The following is a 26,334-nucleotide window of genomic DNA, read 5'->3' as shown; positions in this document are numbered from 1 at the left end:
ACTTATGTAGCATGTTCCATCGACATGGCAGCTTCTTTACTTCCTATATGACCTTCTATGGGACATTCCAAGCTATAACGACCAGGGATATGTCAGGCATAATTAAACCATGAAGATATTCTTTAATTTTTTCACTCTACCCTATATTGTTTTACTCCTGTATTATTTATAAGATATGTCAACCTAATTTCACATTTTGTCATTCATTTCCTTTGCTCATCCTCTAGTGGACTTGCCAGTGTACAAAGAAAAAAAAAAAAAAGATTAAGTAGAAACAGGAGAACAGGTTTTGAAAGACAGCACTCATCTGTTCAGACTACTATCTTTGAATATATTTAAATGTCTAGCATTAAATATTATAGATGGATCTTTGTTAAAAAGTAAAATTCAAAACCAATGTATCAAATTAATTTTTTTAAAAATGGAACTTACTTTTGTAGTGGGTTCTGGCCTTAAGCCATAAACAACTCCTTCCCAAAGAAGTAATCAATCTTCTAAGAAAGGAAAAATCAATAGGGATATTCTTTGAAATCATGAATTCTGCTACAGAGGATGACATGCCAAGACTGTTGCTTTCTATACAGGCATCTAGAAGTTTATTAAAAAGAAGGCTATACTGTGAGACCTCCATATTTTCTGAAATAAAAATAAATTGATACAATGAAATTTAACTATCTCAGTCTCTCAGACTCCCCTTGATCCCTTCTTACCCACTACAGAAGTCACAGTCATTAAAATGCAATGTTACATATTCTCTTAAATAAAAACGCATTTGATGAAACAAAGCTTAATTTCCTTTGTAATGGAGAATATGAAAGGAAGCTGCACACAGGTTTCAAAGGTTGCATTAACATCTCTGTATTTGGTCCCCACAGGAGAATGTGTATCTGCGGTGTCTCGAAAGACTTCATTCCTCTGCATAAACTACAGCTCAGCCTTGTACTTCCCATGACTAAAACTACATAATTAACTAAAAAATATTCACTCTTAAATTTAAAAAATCCTTTAGTATTTCTATTCCTTTAGTTATTCATAGAGGAAAGAGAAATCATTGTGGAGACTTCCCAACATTTTCCCCCTTCTATTCTGTTGGATCTAAGAGCTAGATTTTGTCTTTATCACTTAACGAATTTTTAGTGGTCCAGGCTTTATCAGAAAATTAATCTCTTTTCCTTTAGCCTCTTCTTAAATATTCCTCCCACAGGAATTTTCCTAACATCAACTTTTTTTTACATCTTTCTTAAACCTCAACCTCCAGTGACCCCTTATCCAGAGATGGAAACTCCTGTAGCTTGCCATTTAGGGTTTACTAAAAATCTGGCACAACTATCTGTAACTCCTTATGGTTACTTTGTTTCATTACTGACCCAACTATATGTTAAAGGTCTATTAGTAGGGATACCAAGATAAAGCTTCTTGAAGGAGCTCACTATCTAGAAGGAGCAACAGATAGGAATGCTAATTGTAATATAGGATTTCTGAGGAATGCATGGGAAAATGAAGATTCAAAGAGAATATGATAAAAGCACTGAGGAGAGTCCTTAAATTAATGTTTTCATCATCCTATAAACCCATCTCATGGCTCAAAAGTGATTTCTCATGAACTCCCTGTTCCTATCCATCTATGACTTGAGCTTTAACCTTTAAGAGAACTATTTAGACAGGTGCAGTGGTATAAGCCTATAATCCCTGTTATCTGGGAGGCTGAGGCAGGAGGATTGTCTGAGGCCATGGGGGCAACTTAGTAAGACCCTGTTTCAAAATAAAGAGGGATGGGATATAGCTCAGTGGTAGAGCATCTCTAGGTTCAAGCCCTATAATGGCAGGGGGGAAAAAAGACAAAAAGTACTACCATTGCCAGCACTGGTATTCCTTCTTCAAACTTGCCATCTGCTTCATTTCCTCCATTCATTTCAAATTTATCTATGTTCCAAGGTGATGTAAACTAAACTTTATATTTATAAAGTCAAAGGAGAAAAGTATTCTTCATTATTCCACTGCCATGAATTTTTTAAGATACAAGGCTTGCTGGGAGTACTTAAGCAAACTGTTTACAGATGACAAGAGGCAGGGAAAAGGGAGTGATGAAAATGTTTGTGTTAGGAGCTGCTGACAACCCAAAGATTAGCATCTCTGATTTTCTGAGACCATCAGGAAAGCATATTCAGTTTGCAGAGAATACATTTTACAGAAAACAACTTCATTAAAAAAATATGCTAGAATATAAAAATTCAACCAAAACAGGTGTAGAATTGTTTCTTATTAACAGTTAAACACCAGATGGGCAAAAGATAATTAAGGCAGACTTTGCAAAAACATACCTTGAGAATTTTGAAAACCTGGTAGATTCTGCAAAACTTCAAATGTCTGTCTGTAAAGGCTCTTGGCTAAGATTTCATGTGCAATTGTACAAAGCAAATTATGTCGATTAAGCACATCCAGTCTATCACAAGGCCAAAGAGGTGTGTTGATTACCCATTCTGATTCTTCCAAAAGAAAAAAAAAATAATATTTTACACCATGGAAATTACCCTTAGTTTAATCACAAGTAATGTTTTAAAATATCTTTTGGAGAAAGTGGCAAAACCTAAGACATGAATATTGAGAAAAGATAAATATAGCTCAAATTTTAGAAACAAGTTATAAGTGAGGTCATCAGCCCAATAGTATGCAAACTAAGTCACTTTGTTATGCTTATTTTAAAATTAATACTTCATCTAAGTGTATTAGGCAGTGATAAATTCTAAGTTAATGTTTATTTTATAATGTTAAATTTATAATGAATATTTGGTTTAACAACATCTGTGTGGCCAAGTTTAACAATTTTACAATAAAGAACACTTAATTCAATTAGTTTTTGATCCTTTTGGGGAATAGCTCATCTCCCCCGATTTATTTTTTTAAAACAATTTCTACTGTGAAATATTTGATATGAAAGAATATCTAACACGATATAAAAGCTTAATGAGCTCATGTATCCATCACACAGCTTACAAAATGAAAAAAATTACTTTATGTCACAGTTCCTTAATTTCTGCTCTAATTCTTAGATTGATAAAAACAATTTGCTATAATTTATCTAATTCACTCAGTTTTACAAAGATTCAATGATGAGGCAACAGGGCATGACATGTAAGTAACATTTTTCTGTCCCCCCTCCCCACTCATTGCCTTCCCAGAACAGTGACTACAAAAGGTGAATGAAGAAATATTTGATACATAATGCCAAAAGAAAGCTCTATCTATCTGCACACACGCGCGCACGCACGCATGCATGCACACACACACACCACACACAAGCTTTCAAACAGGAGCCTGTTTTAAACATACTATAGCCCCTTTGACTACTGATTTACTCAACAGGCTGATACTGTGACAGATAATATTCTAAATACTTTATGAATATTATTTCAGATATCTCCATTTACTCCAAAATATGCTAGAAACTAAATAAACTTAATAGAAAAATTAAGATGAACTTGGTATCTTCAAAGACTGTATAAATCACCTGTAAATATAATTCCTTTAAAAGTAAAACTGCTAAGTAAAACAGAATTTATTTTGACCAAGTTCAATTGGTTTTTGTTAGTCATATGTCAGGTAGATATATCCCACTTATAAAAAGTAGTCTATGTATGTAAAAAATTGCAATGTTGGGGCTGGAGTTGTGGCTCAGTGGTAGAGCGCTCGCCTAGCATGTGTGAGGCCCTGGGTTCGATCCTCAGCACCACATATAAATAAAAGGTATTGTGTGCATTGGCAACTAAAAAATATTTAAAAAATTGCAGTGTTTTTCTTTAGTACTTATTCTTTATCAAAATATAAGAATGGTTACATTGTTTGAAAATATATCTTACTAGGTTCATTTTAAAACCTTAGCAATTTCTATAGCTATATTAAAAATTCTAAATAAGGTAGTTATTTCATATATTGAATCTACCAACCAACTGGTAATTCGGAAGTAATTAGGAAATTAATAGCTTTTGATTTAACTAATCCACCTAGTTTATCACTCTACCACTGTAGATACATTTATGAGAACTCCCAATAAATAGTTCACTAATACGCTTAATATTTTTATAGCAATAATAGTTTTTATTGAATTCATCTTCATGTTTTTTCTCTATTCTACAGTTGGGAAATTCGCAATCTTGTGTGATTCCCAACACCACACACACATGCAAATCAGAGTGAAAGACGTTCAATTTTTTTTTTTATAATAGTCACTCTTTATTCTCTTACCTTCCAATATATACGTAGTCAGTCATTACTTGTACATTTGAATACTGGCACTGGGAATATAAAAAGACTATTAAGATGATTTCTGCCCTAAATGAATTTTCAGGCTAGTCAGTGTGATCAAATAACCATCTTTTACCATGGTAAATACTGTGATGAGGGAATATCTAAGATATCTGTTCTCACTTTAATGTGTACACTTACTATAGTCCTAATCAAATTTCCTATAGAACTATATTAAAACCTGATCCAGCAATTCTGAAATTAATTAAGAAGAATAAACCTTGAGGATAATAAAGAATAGTTTAAAAGAGGAGGGTGGTCTTGCCTAAAAAGATAGACGTTACATATTCTAATTGCATATCATACTAGGGGGATCCAAGATGGCAGGTTAGAGGGAAGCTGCATTCTGTTGCACTCCATGACCTGGGATTTAAGTAGTGGGAATACTGTTTCTCTGTGAGTTACTAGAGGACCTCCCAATAGCTGCTCCCACGCAGGACCCCTGGCCGCCCACCCACATAGGAATCCCAACTACTGTTCCCATGTGGACCCCCATCAAGCAATGTGGGGCTCCCCCAATCGCCTCCATCTTGGGATACTGCAACTACCGCCATAGTCCCCTACATGCAGTGGCCTGCACCTGGGGACACTGGACAGAGTCTGGGGACAGCTGCCAGCTACAACACTGCATACCACAGAATTGCATCTCTGAACATGCCGCCCAGTGCCACCAACTGGCCCAACCCGACCTGACACCCTTCCCCCCAAATCTCTGAAAGCATCTGCCTCCATCTTGGGACACCCTTGTCGCCATCTTTAGTTGGGGCAACTCCCAGCTTGGGATACTGGCTAGGGCCTAGAAGGAATAGCAAGGTATCTGTTGCCCCCAACTCCCCTCCCACCCACCCCTCCCAGGCAGCCACTAACCCAGCACAGTGCTTATGGCTACACAGCCAGTCCCTTGCTCACAAAACTTTGTCTTGAACCGCCCAATACAAAACAGCTCTCCCAGGCAGGTGCACAGCCCATAGAGCGCAGCCCATAAGACCTACAGAGCGAGGTTCCTGATTGGGAAGTAGAAAGGGCGGGGGTGAGTGAGATAGAGTTTGGAGACTAATAAATTAGAGACCAGGAATTGTGAGGTTTATAGGCAATATAAGGAGATAAGACTAGGTGTCCACATCACACAAGCAGGCCCCAAAGGAGATCCTTGGGGTGCAGTCTCTCACAGGGGACTGGCAAGTGCTATACTCCAGCTCCAGGCACTCTGCCCCCAAGACCAACTCTTCTACCCATCCTGAGGGTGGAGATAGATAACAGCAAACAACAGACAACCCCACTTGGATAAGGAAAACAGGAAAGATACTGAACTCCAACAGAAACAATCTTTGTATTTTCCTTTGAGATCCCCCCCCTTCCTCTTCTCTCGCCCTCACATCCAACATTTGTGAAACCAACTACTTTTTCTACTGAGGACTAGAATGTCTGAATAGTATATTACAGTTGTGTTGTATATTCTTTTACCTCCTATTTTTTTATTTTTCTTAATATTTCTGTTTCTTTTTTTGTACTCTTTTATGGTCTTCCCAGTTTTCTCCCCCAAATCACTTTCTCTTTCTCCTGCTACTAACCAACATCTTTAGATTACTCTTTCAAGCTTCCTAAGATCTAATAACTCTATATCCTCACCTCCTACTCCCTTAACACCTCATCCCTCACCTTACCCCAGGTTCTCTTTGTCCACCATCAGAAACTGTAGACCCTTTTGAAAACCTACTGTTTATATTGTAGATAATAATTGACTTACCATTTCTGTGTATTGTGACAAAACTGTAAACATCTTAATAGCAGCTATGTGGTTTAAGGCTGTATATTATTTGTATTGGGATCTACTAATATTGTTCTCCCCCAGAGATACTGGAATCCTGAAGGGACACTATAAGCCTATAGGGTAAAAACTAATACCTTGGATCTGTAGTGCTAGAAGGCAAGACACATGAACAACATGAAAAAACAAGGGAAGAAAGTGCCCCAAACAAAGACACTACATTATTAGAATACATTGGCCAGCACAGCAGAAGAATTGACAGAGAAGTAGTTCAGGATGTAAATAATTAAAATGTTCTGTGAGTTAAAGGATGATATAAGAGAGCAAATACAGGTAAAAAGATCATTTTGATGAAGGGTTACATAAGCAAATACAGGAAGCAAAAGATAACTTCAATAAGGAGATAGAGGTTCTGAAAAGAAAACAAACAGAAATCCTCAAAATCAAAGAAATAATAAACCAAATTAAAAGCTCAATAGAAAGCATTACCAACAGATTAGACCACTGGAAGACAGGACTTCAGACAATGAATACAAAATATATAATACTGAAAAGAATGTAGCTTACACAGTCAAACTGGTAAGAGACCATGAGAAGAACATTCAAGAAATATGGGATAACATAAAAAGACCAAATTTAAGAGTTATTGGGATAGGAAGGCACAGAATTCCAAACCAAAGAAATGAACAATCTATTCAATATTAGCAGAAAATTTTCCAAACATGAAGAATGAATTAGGAAACCAAATACAAGAGGCTTACAGGATACCAGGTGTACAAAATCACAACAGATCCACACCAAGGCACATTATAATGAAATTGCCTAGTATTTAGAATAATGAGAGAATTTTAAAAGCCACAAGAGAAAGGAATCAGGTTACATATGAGGAAACCAATTAAGATCTCTGCAGATTTCTCAACTCAGACCCTGAAAGCTAGAAGATCCTGGAATTAACATATACCAAGCTCTGAAAGAAAATGAATGCCAACCCAGAATCTTATTTCCAGCAAAATTAAGCTTTAGATTTGATGACAAAATAAAAACCTTCCATGATAAGAATTTACAACTAGAAAGCCTGCACTACAGAACACCCTTGGCAAAATATTCCATGAGGAGGAAATGAAAACAACAATGAAAATCATCAAAGGGAGGTATTACACTAAAGGAAAAACCAGTCAAGGAGAAACCAAATCAAGTTAAATACCAAAATAAACAAAAATGACTAGAAATACAAATCATGTCTCAATAATGGCCTAAACTCAATCAAAAGACATAACTGGAAGGTTTTTTTTTTTTTTTTTTAAAGGACCTAACAATACACTGCCTTCAATAGACTCATCTCATTCAGGAAAAGACATCCACAGACTCAAGGTGAAAAGTTGGGAAAAATCATACCACTCATGGGGTCTGCAGAAACAAGCAGAGGTTTCCATCTTCATATCAAATAAAGTAGACTTCAAGCCAAAGTTAATCAAAAAGGATAAAGGACATTTCATACTGCTCAAGGGAAACATACATCAACAAGACATAACAATATAAGCCCCCAAACAATGGAGCATCTACATTCAAACAAACTCCTCTCAATTTCAAGAGTCAAATAGACCACAACACAATAATTCTGGGTGACTTTAACACACCTCTTTAACCACTGAATAGATCTTCCAAACAAAAGCTAAATAAACTATAGGACAATAATACAATCAACAACTTAGACTTAACAGACATATAGAATATTTCATCCATCAATGAGTGAATACACTTTCTTTTCAGCAGCACATGGATCCTTCTCTAAAATAGACTATTATGCCACAAAGCATCTCTTAGCAAATACAAAAAAGCAGAGATATTACCCTGCATTCTATCAGATCATAATGGAATGAAATTAGAAATCAATGATAAAGTAAAAAATAGAAACTACTCCAATACCTGGAGACTAAATAATATGCTATTGAATGAACAAATGGATCACAGAAGACATTAGAGAGGAGATTAAAAAATTCTTAGAGGTAAATGAGAACACTGATACAACATATCGAAATCTCTGGGATACTATGAAGGTAGTGCTAAGAGAGGAAAATTTAGTGCATGGAAGCTCATTCCTTAAAAAGAAGAAAGTCAACAAATAAATGATCTAACATTACATCTCAAAGCCCTAGAAAAAGAACAAATCAACATCAAAAGCAGTAGATGATGTAAATAATTAAAGTCAGCTGAAATCAATGAAATTGAAACAAAAGAAACAACTGAAACAACTTACAAAACAAAAAGTTGATTCTTTGAAAAAATAAAAATGGTAAACCCTTAGTCATGCTCACAAAGAGGAGAGAGAAATTTCAAATTACTAACATCCGTGATGAAAAAGAAAAAATCACAACACACTACAGAAATACAGAAGATAATAAGAAATTATTTTGAAAAATTTTACACCAATAAAACAGAAAATATCGAAGGCACTACAAATTTCTAGTATCATATGATTTGCCAAAACAGAATCAGGATGATATACATATACACACACACACACACACACACACACACACATACACACAAGTTAAACAGATCATTTTTAAGCAATGAAATAGAATATGCCATCAGAAGCCTACCAATTAAGAAAAGCCCAGGACCAGATGGATACTTCTATAAGACCTTAAAATAAGAACTATTATCAATACTCCTCAAATTATTTCATGAAATAGAAGAAGAGGGAACACTTCTAGATTCATTCTATGAGGCCAATATCACCCCAATTCCAAAACCAGACAAAGACACAAAGAAAACTTGAGACCAATCTCTGTAATGAACATAGATGCAAAATTTCTCAATAAAATTCTGGGAAATTGAATACAAAAACATATCAAAAAGATGGTGCACCACAATCAAGTGGGGTTCATCCCAGGGATGCAAAGTTGGTTCAACATATGGAAATCAATAAATGTAATTCATCACATTAATAGGCTTATAGATAAGAATCATATGATCATCTCAATATATTGGAGAAAGGATAGCCTTTTCAAGAATGGTGCTGGGAAAACTGGAAATCCATATGCAGCAAAATGAAATTAAGCCCCTATCTCTCACCATGCACAAAACTCAACTCAAAGTGGATCAAGGACCTAGGAATTAGACCAGAGACCCTGTGTTTAATAGAAGAAAAAGTAGGCCCAAATCTTCATTATGTCAGATTAGGCCCCAACAACTTCCCTATCAAGACTCCTATAGTGCAAGAAATAAAATCAAGAATCTATAAGTGGGATAAATTCAAACTGAAAAGCTTCTTCTAAGCAAAAGAAAAAATCAATGAGGTGAAGAGAATTGCTCCTACAGAATGGGAGCAAATTTTTACCACACGCACATCTGATAGAGCACTGGTCTCTAGGATATATAAAGAGCTCAAAAAACTTAACACCCCCAAACCCCAAATAACCCAATCAATAAATGGGCTAAGAAACTGAACAGACTTCTCAGAAGATGATATACTATCAACCAACAAATATACGAAAAAATGTTCAACATCTCTAGCAATTAGAGAAATGCAAATCAAAACTAAGATTTCATCTCACTCCAGTCAGAATGGCACCTATTAAGGATACAAACAACAATAGGTGTTGGTGAAGATATGGGGAAAAGGCACCCTCATACATTGCTGGTGGGACTGCAAATTGGTGCAGCCAATATGGAAAGCAGTATGGAGATTCCTTGGAAAACTGGGAATGGAACCACCATTTGACCCAGCTATCTCACTCTTTAGTTTATACCCAAAGGACTTAAAAACAGCATACTATAAGGATGCAGCCACATCAATGTTTACAGCAGCACAATTCACAATAGCTAAATTGTGGAACCAACCTAGATGCCCTTCAGAAGATGAATGGATAAAGAAACTGTTCTGTATACACAGTGGAATATTACTGAGCATTACGAGAATAAAATCATGGCATTTGCAGGGTAAATGGATGAAGTTGGAGAACATTATGCTAAGTGAAGGAAGCCAATCCCCCCGCAAACCAAAGGCTGAATGTTTTCTCTGATGTGGATGCAGATCCATAATGGGGGTGTGGGGGGGAAGCATAGGAAGAATGGAAGAACTTTAGATAGGGCAAAGGAGAGGGGAAGAGAGGGAAAATGGGGGAGGAAAGATAGTGGAATAAGATGTACATTATTATCCTAAGTACATGTATAAAAACATGAATGGTATGACTACTTTGTGAACAATCAGACATGAAAAATTGTGCTCTATATTTGTACTATGAATTGAAATGCATTCTGGCTTGTATAACAAGTTAGAATAAATGGATAAATAAAAGTTTAAAATTTCAAAAAGTCAAAAAATAATAAATAAATAAGTGTACAGTGCTAGTACCGAAATGGAGATCCCTGGGAGAAAAGTACAGAAACAGACCCAAGCAGATCCAAAATTTTAATATGATAAAAGTGGCACTTTAAAGAAGTGAGTAAAGGATGAACTGGGACAACACTGTAGGGAAATAAATAAAATTAGGTTCCTACCTCACATCAAAATTTAAAACCAACAGAGAATCCCCAAATTTTGAAGAACATATGGGTGAATGAATTCTCAGACAAATAAGAACTCCCAAAGCATTATACAGAACAAAATTTTAAATTAAAATTTAAAAGATAATTTGTTAAGTATAAAAAAATGTAAACTGGGTAAAAAAAGAAAATAAATATGCAAAAAGCAAATGTTTTCATGGAGGGAAATAAAAAGCTGAGAAAAGCATAAATACCAAACAGATCAAGGTCTAATATCTTTAATATGTAAGCTACTGCAATATAAAGGGGCATTACTATGCAGCATGATATTTCCTAAGTATGACATACATATTATCCATGTTATCAGAACTAATATTATGTGTATCATAATTTATAAAGCTGCTGGTACAGTGGTGCATGCCTGGAATCCTAGTGACTTGGGAGGCTGAGGCAGGAGGATTCCAAGTTGAATGCTAATCTTAGCAACTCGGCGAGACCTGTCTCCAATAAAATATAAAAAAAGGTCTGGGGATGTGTCTCAGCATCCCTGGGTTCAATCTCCGGAAGGAAGGAAGGAAGGAAGGAAGGAAGGAAGGAAGGAAGGGAGGGAGGGAGGGAGGGAGGGAGGGAGGGAGGGAGGGAGGAAGGACGGACTGGGGATGTGGTAATTCAGTGTGAAGTGCGTCTGGGTTCAATCCCCAGTACCAATAAACAAACCAACCAACCAGAAAAGTACAAAGAAGGTAGTAGGTCTAATAAGTAAATACAGGAGAAATAAAAGAGACTGTTGTATTAAAACAGACTGAAGTTGGCTTAGCCTAACAAGATTTGTGCTAAGAGATCCATTCAGAGATTGAAAATGAGGACAACACATTTTTCTTAATAAATATTAGAAATGTTTATATGCTTATATTAGTACTAGAGTCATAGTCACTAGTCTAAGTATTTGAGCAAACCTTTATGTTAAATTCTGTAGTAAAAAATAGTTAACACTTCTAAAAAACAACAAAAAAAGCAAAAACACATACATATGCACTTTCAAAACCTCCAGCTATTTCCTCCTTAGAAAGGTGCAAAGATACTTAAGAAAAATCCATGCACCCACCTCAACTAATGTTTACTAAATATTTATTCTGTGTCAAGTTCTGCGACAGGTGGAAGACTCACAAATTTAAATAACTTAAAAAAAATGAAAGTGGTAACATTTATAACAGTGGTTAATTAATGGGGGAGGGGGGTGCAATAATCTGAAAAGGTATGGGACACACATGAGGTAAGCAAAAATGTCATCGTAAGAAGAGTGATGTAGGGCAGTGAACTGGAATTCTTACTCCAAACTTACTTGCTGTGTGATATTAATCGGAACCTGTGTCCTCATCTTGGGATACCACTATCTTAAGGAGGTAGTGTTGATTAAATGACAGTGACAGCACAATGCTAGATACACAGTGAATATTCATATTATCAAATCAATGAAGAGAAATACTGATATCAGAAAACAGACCAAGTTCATGAACAGACCGCTGACAGAAAAAGAACAAATGGGAAAATTTCTCTCTAATGGTCAATTAAATGCCTAAATTAAAAGCGAAGCTGTGAATATCATATTTACCCTGCCAAAGTAGCAAAGGAGTATGGAATACTCACTGCTGGCAATGGTGTTTCATAACTCACATTTTCGCACACTGTTAAGATACTACAGTTACTATAATCTTATTTAAAATGTAGAGGACTTTTGTATCTACCCACAGATATAAGACCAGGAATGTATGTATAGCCATCTTTTAAATATTGAATAGCCAGATTAGGGGTCTGCATAATTTGGAACGCTGCAGTCTTCCTGATAACCAAAACAATTCTGCAAATATGAATAGCAAGAAGGGCAAATTTGACATTTACTGAAGAGCCTTATGATGCCCTTATCCTTTACTACAGTGATTCCATCAGAATTTATCTTAAGGAAAAAAAAAGATTTAGCAGTGATGTTTAGCAGGGATCATCATCTATAATAGAAATATGGAAATATATTAGATACACCCATCCATCTATAAGATGGAAAACCAAAGAAGCCCTTTTTATAAAGACTGCCTGGAAAAAAAATGTAGGCTATGAAAGTCTGTAAAGTAACACTAACGTGGATAATAATTATTTCTGAGTGACTAAGGGATTTTAATCATCAGTTTTGCTTCCACTCTAATTTCATATTACATATGAAATATGAAAATCATATTACATATAGTAACATATTCCTTATAAAGGCAATAAAATTAAAATTCAAAAGGCAGTTTCTCAACAAGTGTCTTAACTTTTTACAAAATTTGAATTACAAAGAATTAAGATACTTATTTTTCAAACTCTGGACCATGATTATAAGATTGTTTTAAGACTTTATTTTATGCTGGTATTGGGAGAAGACATGGTAGGAATCTGTTGCTCCTTTGCCAGGATAAAAAGTACTAGTGCTAAGAAAAAGTTTAAAATGGTAAAATGAAGTTAAAACAATAGAATCTGTCTCACCATCAAATCTACCATCCACCAAACCAACAATGTGTAAAATATTCTCCATTTCTCAACCTTCATTAATGTATGTATTTCCACCTTTTAAGAATCTTAGCAGGTAACAAAGATAGATTTTTTAAAAAAGGAAATAGAAAAAAAACATGTGAAAAGATAATGTGCCTCTCATCTCTTGTCCTGAAAGCACTCAATTCCTCATTCTGGAGGCAACCATAATTACCAATTTTTGGTGCATCCTTCTAAAAATATTTTAAGAGTATATATGCAAATATGTTTAGGCATCCATTTTAGTATCATTTTTTACAATAATGGTGGAGTGTACTTTTCTACATATTTATTTTTTCACTTGGCAATAGATCTTTGAGATCATTCCAAATGACTACCTGTGGATCTGCCTCATTCTATTCTAGCATATGGCTATAATACAGTTTAATTAATTGGCACTCCATTAATGGACATTTAAGCTATCCGGAATCTTTTGTTATTTTTGGTGTAACGGAAGATTCCAGACTTACAATGCATACCCTTTTATACTGGCATAAATGTGTTTGCAGGACAAATTCCTAGAAATAGAGTCAATAAGTGAAAAGAGGGGCTGGGGATGTGGCTCAAGCAGTAGTGTGCTTGCCTGGCATGCGAGCGGCCCGGGTTCGATCCTCAGTACCACATACAAACAAAGATGTTGTGTCTGCTGAAAACTTAAATATTAAAAAAATTCTCTCTCTCTTAAAAAAATAAGTGAAAGGAAATATGCATTTTAAACTTTTGGCAGGTATGTTGCTAAAAAGCCCCTCAAGATAATGTCTCTGAATATCCATTTCTTCAAACTCTCATGAAAAATGTACCATTAAACTTTGACAGCATGACAGGTTCAAAATAGTGTTTTGTAATTTTAATGTATATTTATTTAATGAGAGATTAACTTCACTTATTACAAGTGAGATTGATTCATCTGTATTTTCTTTCTATAGAAAGACCAGTTCACTACAGGACCCTTTTAAGCAGGGTGCAGTGGCATACACCTACGATTCTAGAGGCTTGGGAGGCTGACACAGGAGGATCACAAGTTCAAAGCCAGCCTTAGCAACTTAGCATGACCCTCTCTAGGGGGGTGGGGGGGGGATGTTGCTCAGCTTACCAAGCCTAGGTTCAATCCATGGTACTAAATAAACCAACCAAAAAACCCTTTTAAGAATTAAAAAAAAAAAAAAATCTAAGGACAACCGACCATACTTCCGTAGTGCCTTCTTTTGAGAAAATAAAATTTTACTAATAGAAATTACTTTCCAGGGAAACTGCCATCGTGAAAGAGAATACTATGATGATAATTGATAAAACCTAAAAGATAATCAAAGTTGAAACATCAAAATTTACAAATATCTCCAGAGACCACTCCACATTGCTACCATAAATTCTCTCATTTTCTAATTTAAGAAAGAATAGTTTTGCCAGAAATGTTTAGGAAGAAGTTTCCTACAACAAGATTTTACCCAAGCCCATTTTTATCAACTATTTACCTTCTCATTTCTTGCCACATCTCTTTAAAAAAAAAAAAAAAAAAAAAAAAGAACCTGTGTGCAGACTTGCATTTCACTAATTCTGTTTCTATATCTCAGTTATTCCCACTTAGGAAACCTTTCTGGCTGTTAAGTTGGAGAAAACCTTTTCCAATGAGCTTCTGATCATGTAGTCTACTTACAACCTCTATATACTATAATCTCTCAGTTCTGAACAAACACAAAGCATCATGTGTGTGTGTACTAGCATACTAGGCATGGGTGCTAGCATATGTTTTTGATAGCATATATTAGTAATCCATTTGCTTTATTTATATCCATTCTATCTTCCTATCTAAACAGACTCTTATATTGTCTTTATTTTTACCCTACTTTATCAAATCTGCCTGATGGTCCAATTAGCCAGAGCCATTACTGCCTACCATGCAGGGACACTATTGTGCTCTCTGAATTTTTATTTATCTTACACCAAAGTAACTTTAGTTGCTTCTGCTGGCTTAATTTAATTGTAATTTCTGCTAAATGGACTGCCTTATAGGGAAAATAAGCATCTTCGTTTATAGTCACCTTTGCTTATACTTGTGAAGACAGAGTTTACATTGACTGCAGTCATCATTTCACATAGCAGCTGAAGCCTGGACTCTGAAGCTGGACTGTCTGGGTTTGAATTTCTGTCTGTTCCTTCCTTGTTATGTCATTTTGGGTCAGCTGCTTAATATCTCTGCTAACATTTTAAATGTATAGAATACAAACTGTAATAGTTCTAAACTCTATGAAGATTAACTGAGATAATCCACATAAACATTTAGTATGGTGCTTAGGCCACAGCCAGTACTAGCTTGTAAATCAGCTAAGGCTCATAAAATTTCCTCTTGACAACCAAGTCCACTTTCTCCTTTCAGTGTGTACCACAACCACTCTTTTTCTATACACATGTTCACTAGTATCTGGACTAAACTATCACCCAAAGTTCAGTATCAACTTAAAGCAATGACAGGTAAGAATTTAACAAATTTAACAATTATTTTATGTTTGTGGCATATGAGAACTTACCCCTTAATACCCAAATGGCACCATCTAGGCTTCCACTTTTTAGAAAAATTTCTGCTGCAATATTCACAATCTGACATCTTGGTGCTAACTTCTCAGGCCCTGTAAGTCCTTTTAAACTTGTAAAATGTATTTTTAATTCATATAGTTTATCTAAGACCTTCCTTCCCTAGAGTGAAAATAAAGAACACTAATTGAGTATCAATTATAGTATTAGAGAGATACAAAGTCAATGGTAATCATGCAGAAGGCAATTATCCATTTTGATTTATCATCCTAGACTGATGGTTGCCAAACTGCTCCAAGACTAATTCTGGAAGCCCCTTCCTGCTGAGCCCTAAAGATGGAAAGGGAAGTGGAATAAGAAGGCCTTTGTCATATTACCTACCCTCTTACTACCACTGGGCACCCCCCTTTATCAGCGGTTTTCCTTTCTACTGTTTTATATATGCTTCCTCTCAAAATCTCATTTGAAAGGATTTCATGCTTTCCTTGGAAAACTACTGATTATATGGTTTTACTTCTGTTTTGTTGACCAGTCTGACGGGGAGAGAGAATATACAGGAAGATATTTTGTTATCAAATTTAGATAAAGAGTGATAGTGGGGGGAAAAGGATAAAACTGTTAGCAGAAAAAAGTCCCCAATAAAAAAATTCACATATTCTATAATAAAACTGTCTTCATTTTGGATATTAGGAAGTGAACATACATTATTATTTTATACCAGCAGCTAGAAAACTTTCCTGTAAACAGCTACAAAGTAAATATATTAGGCTTTGCAGAACACATTTGGTCTGTTGTACATTCTTTTTGATGGTTGTTTTTAACTTTTAAAAAATGAAAAAAACATTCTTAGCTTGGGGGCTCCATGAAAGCAGGCTGCAGGTACAATTTTGCAACACTTGTTTTTATATTTAGACGCTTACTCATGATGTCAATGTACCTTCAATTTGACTGAATAAATTAATACTTTTTTCAGGATAAATTTAGCTTAATTTCAACATTTTCCCTGTGATACTGGGAACTGAAAAAGGACCTTGAGCATACTAAATGTATACTCTGACACTAAGTGATATCTCCAGGCCATTTATTGCTTTATGTTAAAAAAGGAATAGACTTCATTAAAATAAATAGGCTTCATACTAAATAAGGTGATAATTAAAAATGTTTACCTTATTTAGAAAAATTAACAAAAATTCACTGACATCTTGATATCTTAAGAAATAATAACCCAAGAAATAAAAATATACTCTTGAATTTTCGGCAAAAAAAGTTTTCAGAAAGTGTCTTCTTTAGTAGTTCTTCTGGTCTAAGTGAAAACTATGACAGTTTGAGAAACCAGGGACAGGGTACATCCTGCCCACCCTAGGCCTGCCACATACGTGTTCAATCTCCTGGAGATCTTCTGTACCACCATTGAGTTAATTTTTTTCTAAATTCATGAACTTTTTTTGTGTATACAAGTGACAATATACTTAAATATTATTGAACAAATATTCAATTATAAAATGATCTCTTTTAAAAAAGTAACAGGTAACAAAAGCTAAGTTAATTAATTCAATAGTTACCACACTTTCAATTACTCTACTTTATCAACTCCATTCCTTAGCACTTTCTATTTTGAATTTTCTTGCCCACTACTTGGACTTTATTGAGTCTATAACTCTGCTCACCACCTCAGGGAAATCTAAAGAAGAGAAATACAATACGGTCTTGATCACTAGTCCATTTACATGGTAAGCTAAGCCTTGAAAAGTTATGACCCCAAGATATAGGGTATACAGTGCTCTAGAGCATTTTAAGAGGTGTTTTTTAAAGGAATTTTGGTTAACAAAGGTACCTTGAACTCTTCCAGAATTATAATGCTACTGATACTGAGTTGGCCAAAAAAATTATAAACAGAAAATTGCTTCATATAAATGATTTAGCACAGCCTCTTAAGTCTTACCTATAATGAAATTCTACGTAGTATTCAGTCTCATGTCACCCCCTTTTCACATTTACTTAGTGTTATCATTTAACAATTAACTTATTAGTGTGGGTTCCACTCTGTCGCCTGTAATGACTATTAGCAAATTCTTAATTTCAAGGTTAACCTTTATTCTATTCATATTTTTTAAACTATCACTATTCAGAATGAAAACAAACATTTAATGAAGTACCTTGGACCACTGCAACAGCTTGTGATAGAAGTACATAGCACTGATTCCAATTCTTCCCAGCAAAGTTTTATCTACTTCACTATTTTGTGGATCTTTGCTAACTGAAACACAAGGTAGGCATATGGAAGAAAATGAAACAATTATTTAAAATGATGGAAAAGGCAAATTAACATGAAACTGATACTACTGAAGCTTATGAGCTAACAATAGTTTTTATTTTAAAAAGTAAAGAGAACTGTGTGATATCATACATGGTGTGTGCAAAGCCTAAAACTTTATGATCTGGCCTTTTACAAAGTTTACTAACCCCAGACAAAAACTGTAGTAACAAAGTATTAACACTAAAAAAACAAACACGCAACTGAACAAAATTCAGCTATGACTTTTGTTGCCTTACAATAGTAAAGATGGTAACTACTTCAGTGTTTCAAAAATTCAGGTGCTCCAGTGAGATTTTCTAGCAATAATTTAGCCACTATAAAGAAAAATAAGAATATAAAACATCTGATACAACTAAGCAGAATTTTAAAAAATCTGATACTAAAACACCAGTTCTTGCCTTTATACCATTATAATATAACTTAACAAGGAGATAGAAAAATTCATATGAAACCTGCAACATTAACTTATCCTTAACATGGAATATATTAAAAAAGCTTTATCCTCATATCACTACACCTTTCTCATAATGTTCAGAACAATACAGAGATATTTTACCTGTTTCAGCAAATTCACAAAAAGGAACACCTGGTCTTTCTTCTTTACAGTCTTTTGTGAGTGTTTCAGCAATACAAGTACAAAATTTCTGGAAATCTGCAAATTTTTCACAGCCCATTTTTACGCTAATGTATAAATTTCCCAATTTGGTCCAGTCACCTTTTTCTTTACAATTCTATCAAAATTATTAAAAACAAAACAGAAGAACAAAATGAAAACTATGTAAACATATTATGGGGCAGGCACACGTAGGCATTAGATTTTATACAAAGATTAATAAAACAATCTCTGCAAATGTTATAAACTTAATAATGAATATCACATCAATAAAACTGTGGTAACTTTTTAAAAAACACATTCTGGAATGATCCTTTCCATCTTTTAAAATGTAAGGTTTTATTTTTTTCTTTTTCTTTCAGCAAGAACATTTACTTTCTACATGCCTGAAGTTCATGTTCCATCTTTCTTTTCATTTACATTGATGCTTTCTATATCATCATAAATTTATTGTTAACATTATTTTCAATGGTACAGAATATACTTTGAAGCAGGTTTACATGTTATTTGTTCTTCAATGTTGGGCATTTAAGTTATTTACAATTTTCTGCTATTATAAATAGCCCTGTGAATAAAACCTCTGCCAAAAACTTGATCAGGAGTGTTAGATGACTTCCTGAGTGAACTATCAAAACTTCACTTTTTCAAATGACCATTTTAAAACTGTTTCAGGATTTTGTAAATTAACTCATTAAGCACATTTTTCAAAACCCCTGTTGTTTTCTCTGGATCTTGAGCTGATAGTTCTCAGTTCTTTAGCTCTTATATTTCGAAAATTTGCTCCTTAGAGGAGGAAGGCTACATGAGTATGTAGGGAATAAATAATGTGGTCCCAGACACATGTTCAATTATTCATATATTTATTTATTTATCAAAGTCAGTAAAATAGAGGAAAGAAATAGAGCACTGGGATGAGAAACAAGGTAGATGGTCCTGCCTGCCAGGAATGCCACAAATATACCTTTATTTTAGGTTTGACCTCCACCCCCTTGTAACCTCCAAGGCTTCCTCAAGCTGCCCAGCTCTGCCTCTGCACATATCTGTGTGTGAGAGTAGGGAAAAAGAGCAATCCATGAATCATTCCTAAAGATTATGACCTTGATGAGGTTTACAGAAATGGAAAATGGGGAAACTCTGAGATTTTACTCATCTCTTTTGTTTTTACCTACTCTACATATTTCTTTCCTTGAGCACAATATCTCAATTACTCTCCCCTCAAGCAGGTCTTAATCCCCATGATTTGAATGTATTGACTATTCTCATCTAGGGTAGATTCATGATCCAGACCTAAGTAATCAGAGCATTCCATCCAATGGCCATGATGAGGTGACTAGCTCTAAGGAGAATGTTAGCCTAATACTGCCAGAGTCCTCAGGGAGAGATCCTTCCTGATAAAAACATCTCACAAAAGATGCAGTCATTCAGTGGGGAGAGAACCAACAAGGGAACAACAGATAAGGCTAGCAGGTGTGTGACAGAGAACGCATCTGAAGGGAGACATGGCTTTAAGAGAACTGAAATCTAACAATCAATATGAATCTGCATGGCCATTTAGACCCCTTTTTTTGAGAAAGGCTATTCTCTGAGGAGACTTGACACCCTGGTATTGAAGAAATCATCAATCTAATCTCACATAGGAGCAAAATCCAAATCAAGGGATATTTCTGTATAAGGGATATTTCTATTCCTTGAAAAACGTACATCCATTGTCAAGCCATTTTTTTCTTATGACTTTTGAGAAAATATAATTCAAATAGCAACAAAGAATTATTTTTCCAAAAAACAGATATTTAGAGGGAAGGTTAGATTCTGAGGAGACCATAGCCTAGAGTATGTTTAAATCTTGAAATGGTTTTAGCTTTGAGAAAAGCCTTCATAGGAAATCATTAAGATGAAAAACTATCTCATTCTCCAAGCTGTCCAAAACACACATTTTAGAAATGGAGAAACAGTAAGGGTCTTATGCTATCAGTTATCAAATTATCTACTGAGTGCTTTTTAAATATATCCACAATTATTGGCATTGCTTGCTTTACAGGGGCATTTTCAATTCTCATCACTATCATCTGGACAAATTAAAAACAAAAACAAAACAAAACCTAATGCCCAGAAGTCACCCCCAGAGATTCTAATGTAACTGATTATAGCTTTACTTTTCTGACTACTGAAAAGCCTCCATGCCTTCCAGATAGCAACATACATATGTTTTTTTTTAAAGAGAGAGAGAATTTTATTTTAATATTTATTTTTTAGTATTCGGCGGACACAACATCTTTGTTTGTATGTGAACCTGGGCAGCACGCATGCCAGGCGAGCGCGCTACCGCTTGAGCCACATCTCCAGCCCCATACATATGTTTTAATCACCTAGTTCTTAAGGAACTTAATAATATTATTCCCAAACCTAAACTGGGCAGTGGAGAGATGAATTTTATATAAAGCAGATGGTGACTAGCATGATGTAAGTCATCTCCACAGTAATATGCAATTTTATTACTTTTGGAGACTGCATTTTACTATTACTTAGCCATTTATAACTTGGGGCCTACATATCATTTTGGGATACAATTCTACAAAAGGGGTTACAAATCAAATTTTAGTAAATTTACTATATTCCTACTATTGTTATAAAATCAGAAATAATTTTCCAAATCAAAAAAGTTGCTTTATGGATGTAGAGATACTAATGAAGAGTATACTAATAATTACTAGAGGAACAGAAAACTGATATTAAAAAGTAAGGTCATCCTGAAAGTCCTCTACTTTTTATTTTCCACACTCTTGGAGAGCTCAGTATGATCCTAAATTACTCTTGTCATTTCGCATACTATAGCCATCTGTGACAGCATGAGTCTGCTTAGCTACAAAAATTAAAGACTAAACTTGGATTATTATTTTACCTTAACATAATTTTGCAACTGAATATTTTTAGAATAGTTCACAACTCAATAAATTAGAATGTCTGCAATTTCAAAATATTAACTTGTGTAAACAAAATCAAAGTTCTCTTCCTTGAAGATTTTCTCCAATAGCCACATTTCTAAAACTTCCTAAAGTGGGGTTTATTCCAACATTTTTTGTTGTTACTGATTTTCAGAGATCCCAGCAATTTATTTTAAAAATAAATGTTATAGGGCTGGGGATGCAGCTCAGTGGTACACTATTTGCCTAGCATGTGTGAGGAGGCCCTGGGTTCAATCCCAGTACTGAAAAAAAAAAAAAGTAAAATAAATGAAAATATAAAAATGTCATACCTCTATTTCATTCAAGGCTGAATCTAAATCATACTTCCAGTTCTTTTTAAATTGCCTCTTCTGTAACCTTTAATAGAAAAAGGTTAATTATACTTACATTCACCCCCCAAAAAGTCACTATTGCTAATTATTCATAGTTTATGCCTAAGATAGATGAGAAAAATGAATGCATAAAGTTTGTCATAAAAATATTTAGAGTTGAATAAAAGGACAACTCCTTAAACCATAGGCAACAATACAAAGGAAAAAATAAATTTCATGTGAAACTGTATTTTCAGCCTACCAGAATGCCCATACTTCAAAATAACTGAATAAAAACAGAAAAAAAAAAAAAGACCAACTCCCAGCACATGATCTCTTTTGCTCCTACCTTGCCCTCACTGCTCAATAAGGATCTGTGGCAAGCAAAGACAGATCAAAGGAAAAACAAAGGAAGCAAACAAAACCTGGAGGAAGAAATGAGAAAAGATGTACTAGAAGGTCCTGATATTGATTAAAAAATACCAACATCATAGTGGCACATGCCTGTAATCCCAGGGACTTGGGAGGCTGAGGCAGGAGGATTGCAAGTTTGAGGCCAGCATAGGCAATTTAGTGAGGCCCTAAGCAACTTCGTGTGATCCCATCTCAACAATCAAAGGGCTGAGGATGTAGCTCAGTGGTTAAGTGCTCCCTGTACTGACACACCCCCCTCCACCAAAAATGAAGGCCAAGACTAAATCCATACTAAGTCATGCAAATGAAAACAAAACAAAAGCACCTGAGTAGATGAGAACACAGACCACACAGGGAAAGAACCTAAAATTCGGTGTGATTTTAAAGAAAGCAACTTTTGAAATGTATAGTTTTTGGGAAAGAAAAATAAGCAACCTTTGGCAAGTGAAAAGAAGAAAGAGGAGTTCTGTAGAATACCCAACTTTGGGGTTTATTTTCATAATTAGTCCTAATGCTTATGAATTATTCCAGAGTGTTAAAAAGGAACAACTTCCCAGTTACTTTTAGGAAGCAAGCATAACACTTATATCCAAATTCAACAGATAAAGGCTGGGGTTGTGGCTCAGTGGTACAGCGCTTGCCTAGCATGTGTGAGGCACTGGGTTTGATCCTCAGTATAATATAATAAATAAATATCTTATTTATTAAAAATAAATAAACAAAGGTCAACCAATTCAATAGACAGAAAAACAAACAAACAATTCTAAAAAACAGTATCAATCATAGCCAAGCATGGAAGCACACACCTGTAATCTTAGTGACTTGAGAGGCTGAGGCAAGAGGATAACAAGTTTTGAGAGTAGACTCAGGAATTTGGCAAGACCCTATTTCAAAATGTAAAATAAGAATGGCTAGTGATATAGCTCATACCAAAACGAAACAAAAAAAGATCATGAGAGGAAATAAAATGATGAGATTTCAAGCCCACATTAAGAAAATAATACACTAAGACAGAAGGGAATTTTCTAAATGCAACCTTAGAAAATCCATAAGTATCATATACAATAGTAAAAGACTAAAAGAAAAATCATGATTAACTCCATAAGTACTGAAAAAGCCTTTGAAAAAATTTGACAATTTATGACAAAAACACTTAAGAATGCAGGAAATTGAGGAATGCTTCTTCAAAATCATTAAACATAGCAGGGCATGGTGGCATATGCCTACAATCTCAGCAGCTCTGGAGGCTGAGGCAGGAGAATTACAATTTCAACTAAGTTATGTCTGCTTCAGATCTCTTCAGATGTCCTTTAATCAAGAAATTCCTTTATTCCTAATTTTGTTAAGTATTTTTGGTCAAGCACAGATGAATTTTGTCAAACGTTTTTCTGTATTAACATGACTTTTTTCATGCTGCTGTTGATATATTAAACTATCTTTGCAGTATTAGAATACCTACTTAGTCATATTGTATAATTCTTTTGCATTTCTACATTTGATGTGTTATTTTTTTCTGAGAATTTTTGCATGTAAGCTCATGAGAGAGATTCATTCCACTCTCTCCTTCATACTCTTGTTGTGTTATCTGGGTAACACTGGCTTCAAAAATATGCTGGTATTTTTTTTTGGGGGGGGATGTATAAATTCATGTTGATTCTTCTTTAACTGATAGAATTCTCTGGCCTTTTGGATATCTTCTCCAGCAGCTTTTAAAATATAAATTTCTTCAGTAGTTATAAAACTACCTTGATGATAGTTCAGATGGGGTACATTTCAGTACCATGTGTTTTTTGAAAAATTGCTCCACATATCTATGTTGCTGTTTATTATGTTGAAGTTTTCAAAGCAATCCTTTTAATGGCTGCAGGATCTGTACTGACAAAGGGCAGGCTGATTTCTGATGCTGATAATGTCTATTTTTAGTCTTGTTAGAGGTTTACCAATTTCTTTAATCTTCAAAGAAACAGTTTTTTGTTTCATTGATTTTTATCACTTTCAGATTCAATTCCAGATTTTGTCCTTGCTTATGTTTTATGTTTATTTTGCTTTTATTTTTTTATTAGTTGCTCAAAACATTACAATGATCTTGACATATCATATATCATACATTTGATTCAAATGGGGTATGAATTCTTATTTTCCCCCACATGTACAGATTGCAGGATCACACGGGTTATACAGTCACGTTTATACTTACTGCCCTTCCTATTCCCCCTCCCCTCCCATCATCTCTCTCTACCCCATCTACTGTAACTCATTTTTTCCCTTCCCCCTCACATCCTATTATATGTAATTTTGTATAACAATGAGGACTCCTTCCATCTTCTGAGCAATTCCCCTTCTCTCTCCCACCTCTCATTCCCGTTTAATGGTATTCTTCTCATGCTCTTCCTTTCTGCTCTGAGTTCCCCCACCCTTACATCAAAGAAGACATTCTGCATTTGTTTTTTAGGAATTGGCTAACTTCACTTAGCATAATCTGCTCAAATACCATCCATTTCCCTGCAAATGCCATGATTTTGTTATTTTTTAGTGCTGAGTAATAGTCCATTGTGTATAAATACCACATTTCTTTTATTAATTCATCTATTGAAGGGCATCTAGGTTGGTTCCACAGTCTAGCTATTGTGAATTGTGCTGCTAAGAACACTGATGTAGCTGTATCCCTGTAGTATGCTCTTTTTAGGTCTTTTGGGAATAGTCGGAGAAGGGGAATAACTGGGTCAAATGGTGGTTCCATTCCCAGCTTTCCCAGGAATCCCCATACTGCTTTCCAAATTGGCCGCCCCAATTTGCAGTCCCACCAGCAATGTACAAGTGTACCCTTTTCCCCACATCCTCACCAGCACTTGTTGTTTGACTTCATAATGGCTGCCATTCTTACTGGAGTGAGATGGTATCTTAGAGTGGTTTTAATTTGCATTTTTCTGATTGCTAGAGATGGTGAGCATTTTTTCGTGAATTTGTTGATTGTATATCCTTCTCTGAGAAGTGTCTGTTCAGATCCTTGACCCATTTGTTGATTGGATTATTTGTTATCTTATTGTCTAATTTTTTGAGTTCTTTGTATACTCTGGAGATTAAGGCTCTATCTGAAGTGTGAGGGGTAAAAATTTGTTCCCAGGATGTAGGCTCCCTATTTACCTCTCTTGTTGTTTCTCTTGCTGAGAAAAAACTTTTTAGTTTGAGTACGTCCCATGAGCTTAGAATATTTATTGCTGTAGATTTTCCTCTCAGTGCTGCTTTAACTATATCCCCCAAACTGTGATACTTTATTTTTTTATTTAGCTCAGTTTTAAGACTTCCTTTTCACCTATGGACTATGTAGAAGTATGTTATTTTATTTCTGTTGGGAGATTTTCCTGTTATTTTTCCATTTTGATTTCCAGCTTGATTTCATTATGGTGAAAAAAAATTGGAAGTACAGATCATACACTCTAAGAAATTTAAGGTTTATTATTCAGGATATGATCCACTTTGGTGAATATTCCAAGGGTACTTAAAAAGAGAATATGTATTCTGTTGCTTTGGAGTAGAATGGTCTATAAATGCCTATTAGATCCTTGATTTTTGGTACTATTTTAGACCCTTGCCGATTCTTAGTACTTTGACATCCCTTTCTCAGGTATTGATGAACTATAATTATAGTTGGGTACTTTTGTCTATTTCTCCATTTCTATCACCTCACCTCATGTATTTTGAAACTGTTAGGAGTCCTGTATGTGCACACACCAATGTTTTCTTGGTGTACTGGCCATTTTATAATTCCTTTTGTCCCTTTGCTCTAAGGTCTGATAATACAGTGACTCTTACTCTTTAAAACTAATGTTTGTATGGCATGTTGTTTTCCATTCTTTATGTCCTTACACTGAAAAGGAATTTCTTAGAGGAAATGTAGCCATGTTTTTATATACACCCTGCCAATAACTGTCAAATTTAGAACATTTTCACCAACAGTATTCCCTGGGTATCATTGATTCAGTTTCAAGTATACTCCACTGTGTGGATATCTAGATTATTTAACTCATGTCCCCAGTATCATGAAATTGTAAGTAAGGCTGCAA

At 34.9% G+C, this 26,334-nt stretch overlaps 1 protein-coding gene across 1 annotated transcript in view; it reads right to left on the bottom strand.

Moving 5' to 3' along the window:
* The window catches only part of Topaz1 (testis and ovary specific TOPAZ 1), a 65,226-nt gene that overhangs the window by 5,899 nt on the left and 32,993 nt on the right, over positions 1-26,334 (bottom strand). Inside the window, 6 exon segments of the mRNA XM_026408090.2 lie at positions 433-636; positions 2,322-2,486; positions 15,649-15,814; positions 17,809-17,909; positions 18,526-18,700; positions 21,836-21,902. Of these exon segments, the coding sequence (XP_026263875.2) occupies positions 433-636; positions 2,322-2,486; positions 15,649-15,814; positions 17,809-17,909; positions 18,526-18,700; positions 21,836-21,902 (878 nt within the window).

Source organism: Urocitellus parryii, chromosome 3, assembly GCF_045843805.1.
Source record: "Urocitellus parryii isolate mUroPar1 chromosome 3, mUroPar1.hap1, whole genome shotgun sequence".
Taxonomy (NCBI): Eukaryota; Metazoa; Chordata; class Mammalia; order Rodentia; family Sciuridae; genus Urocitellus; species Urocitellus parryii.
This window is presented reverse-complemented; position numbering and strand designations above follow the sequence as displayed.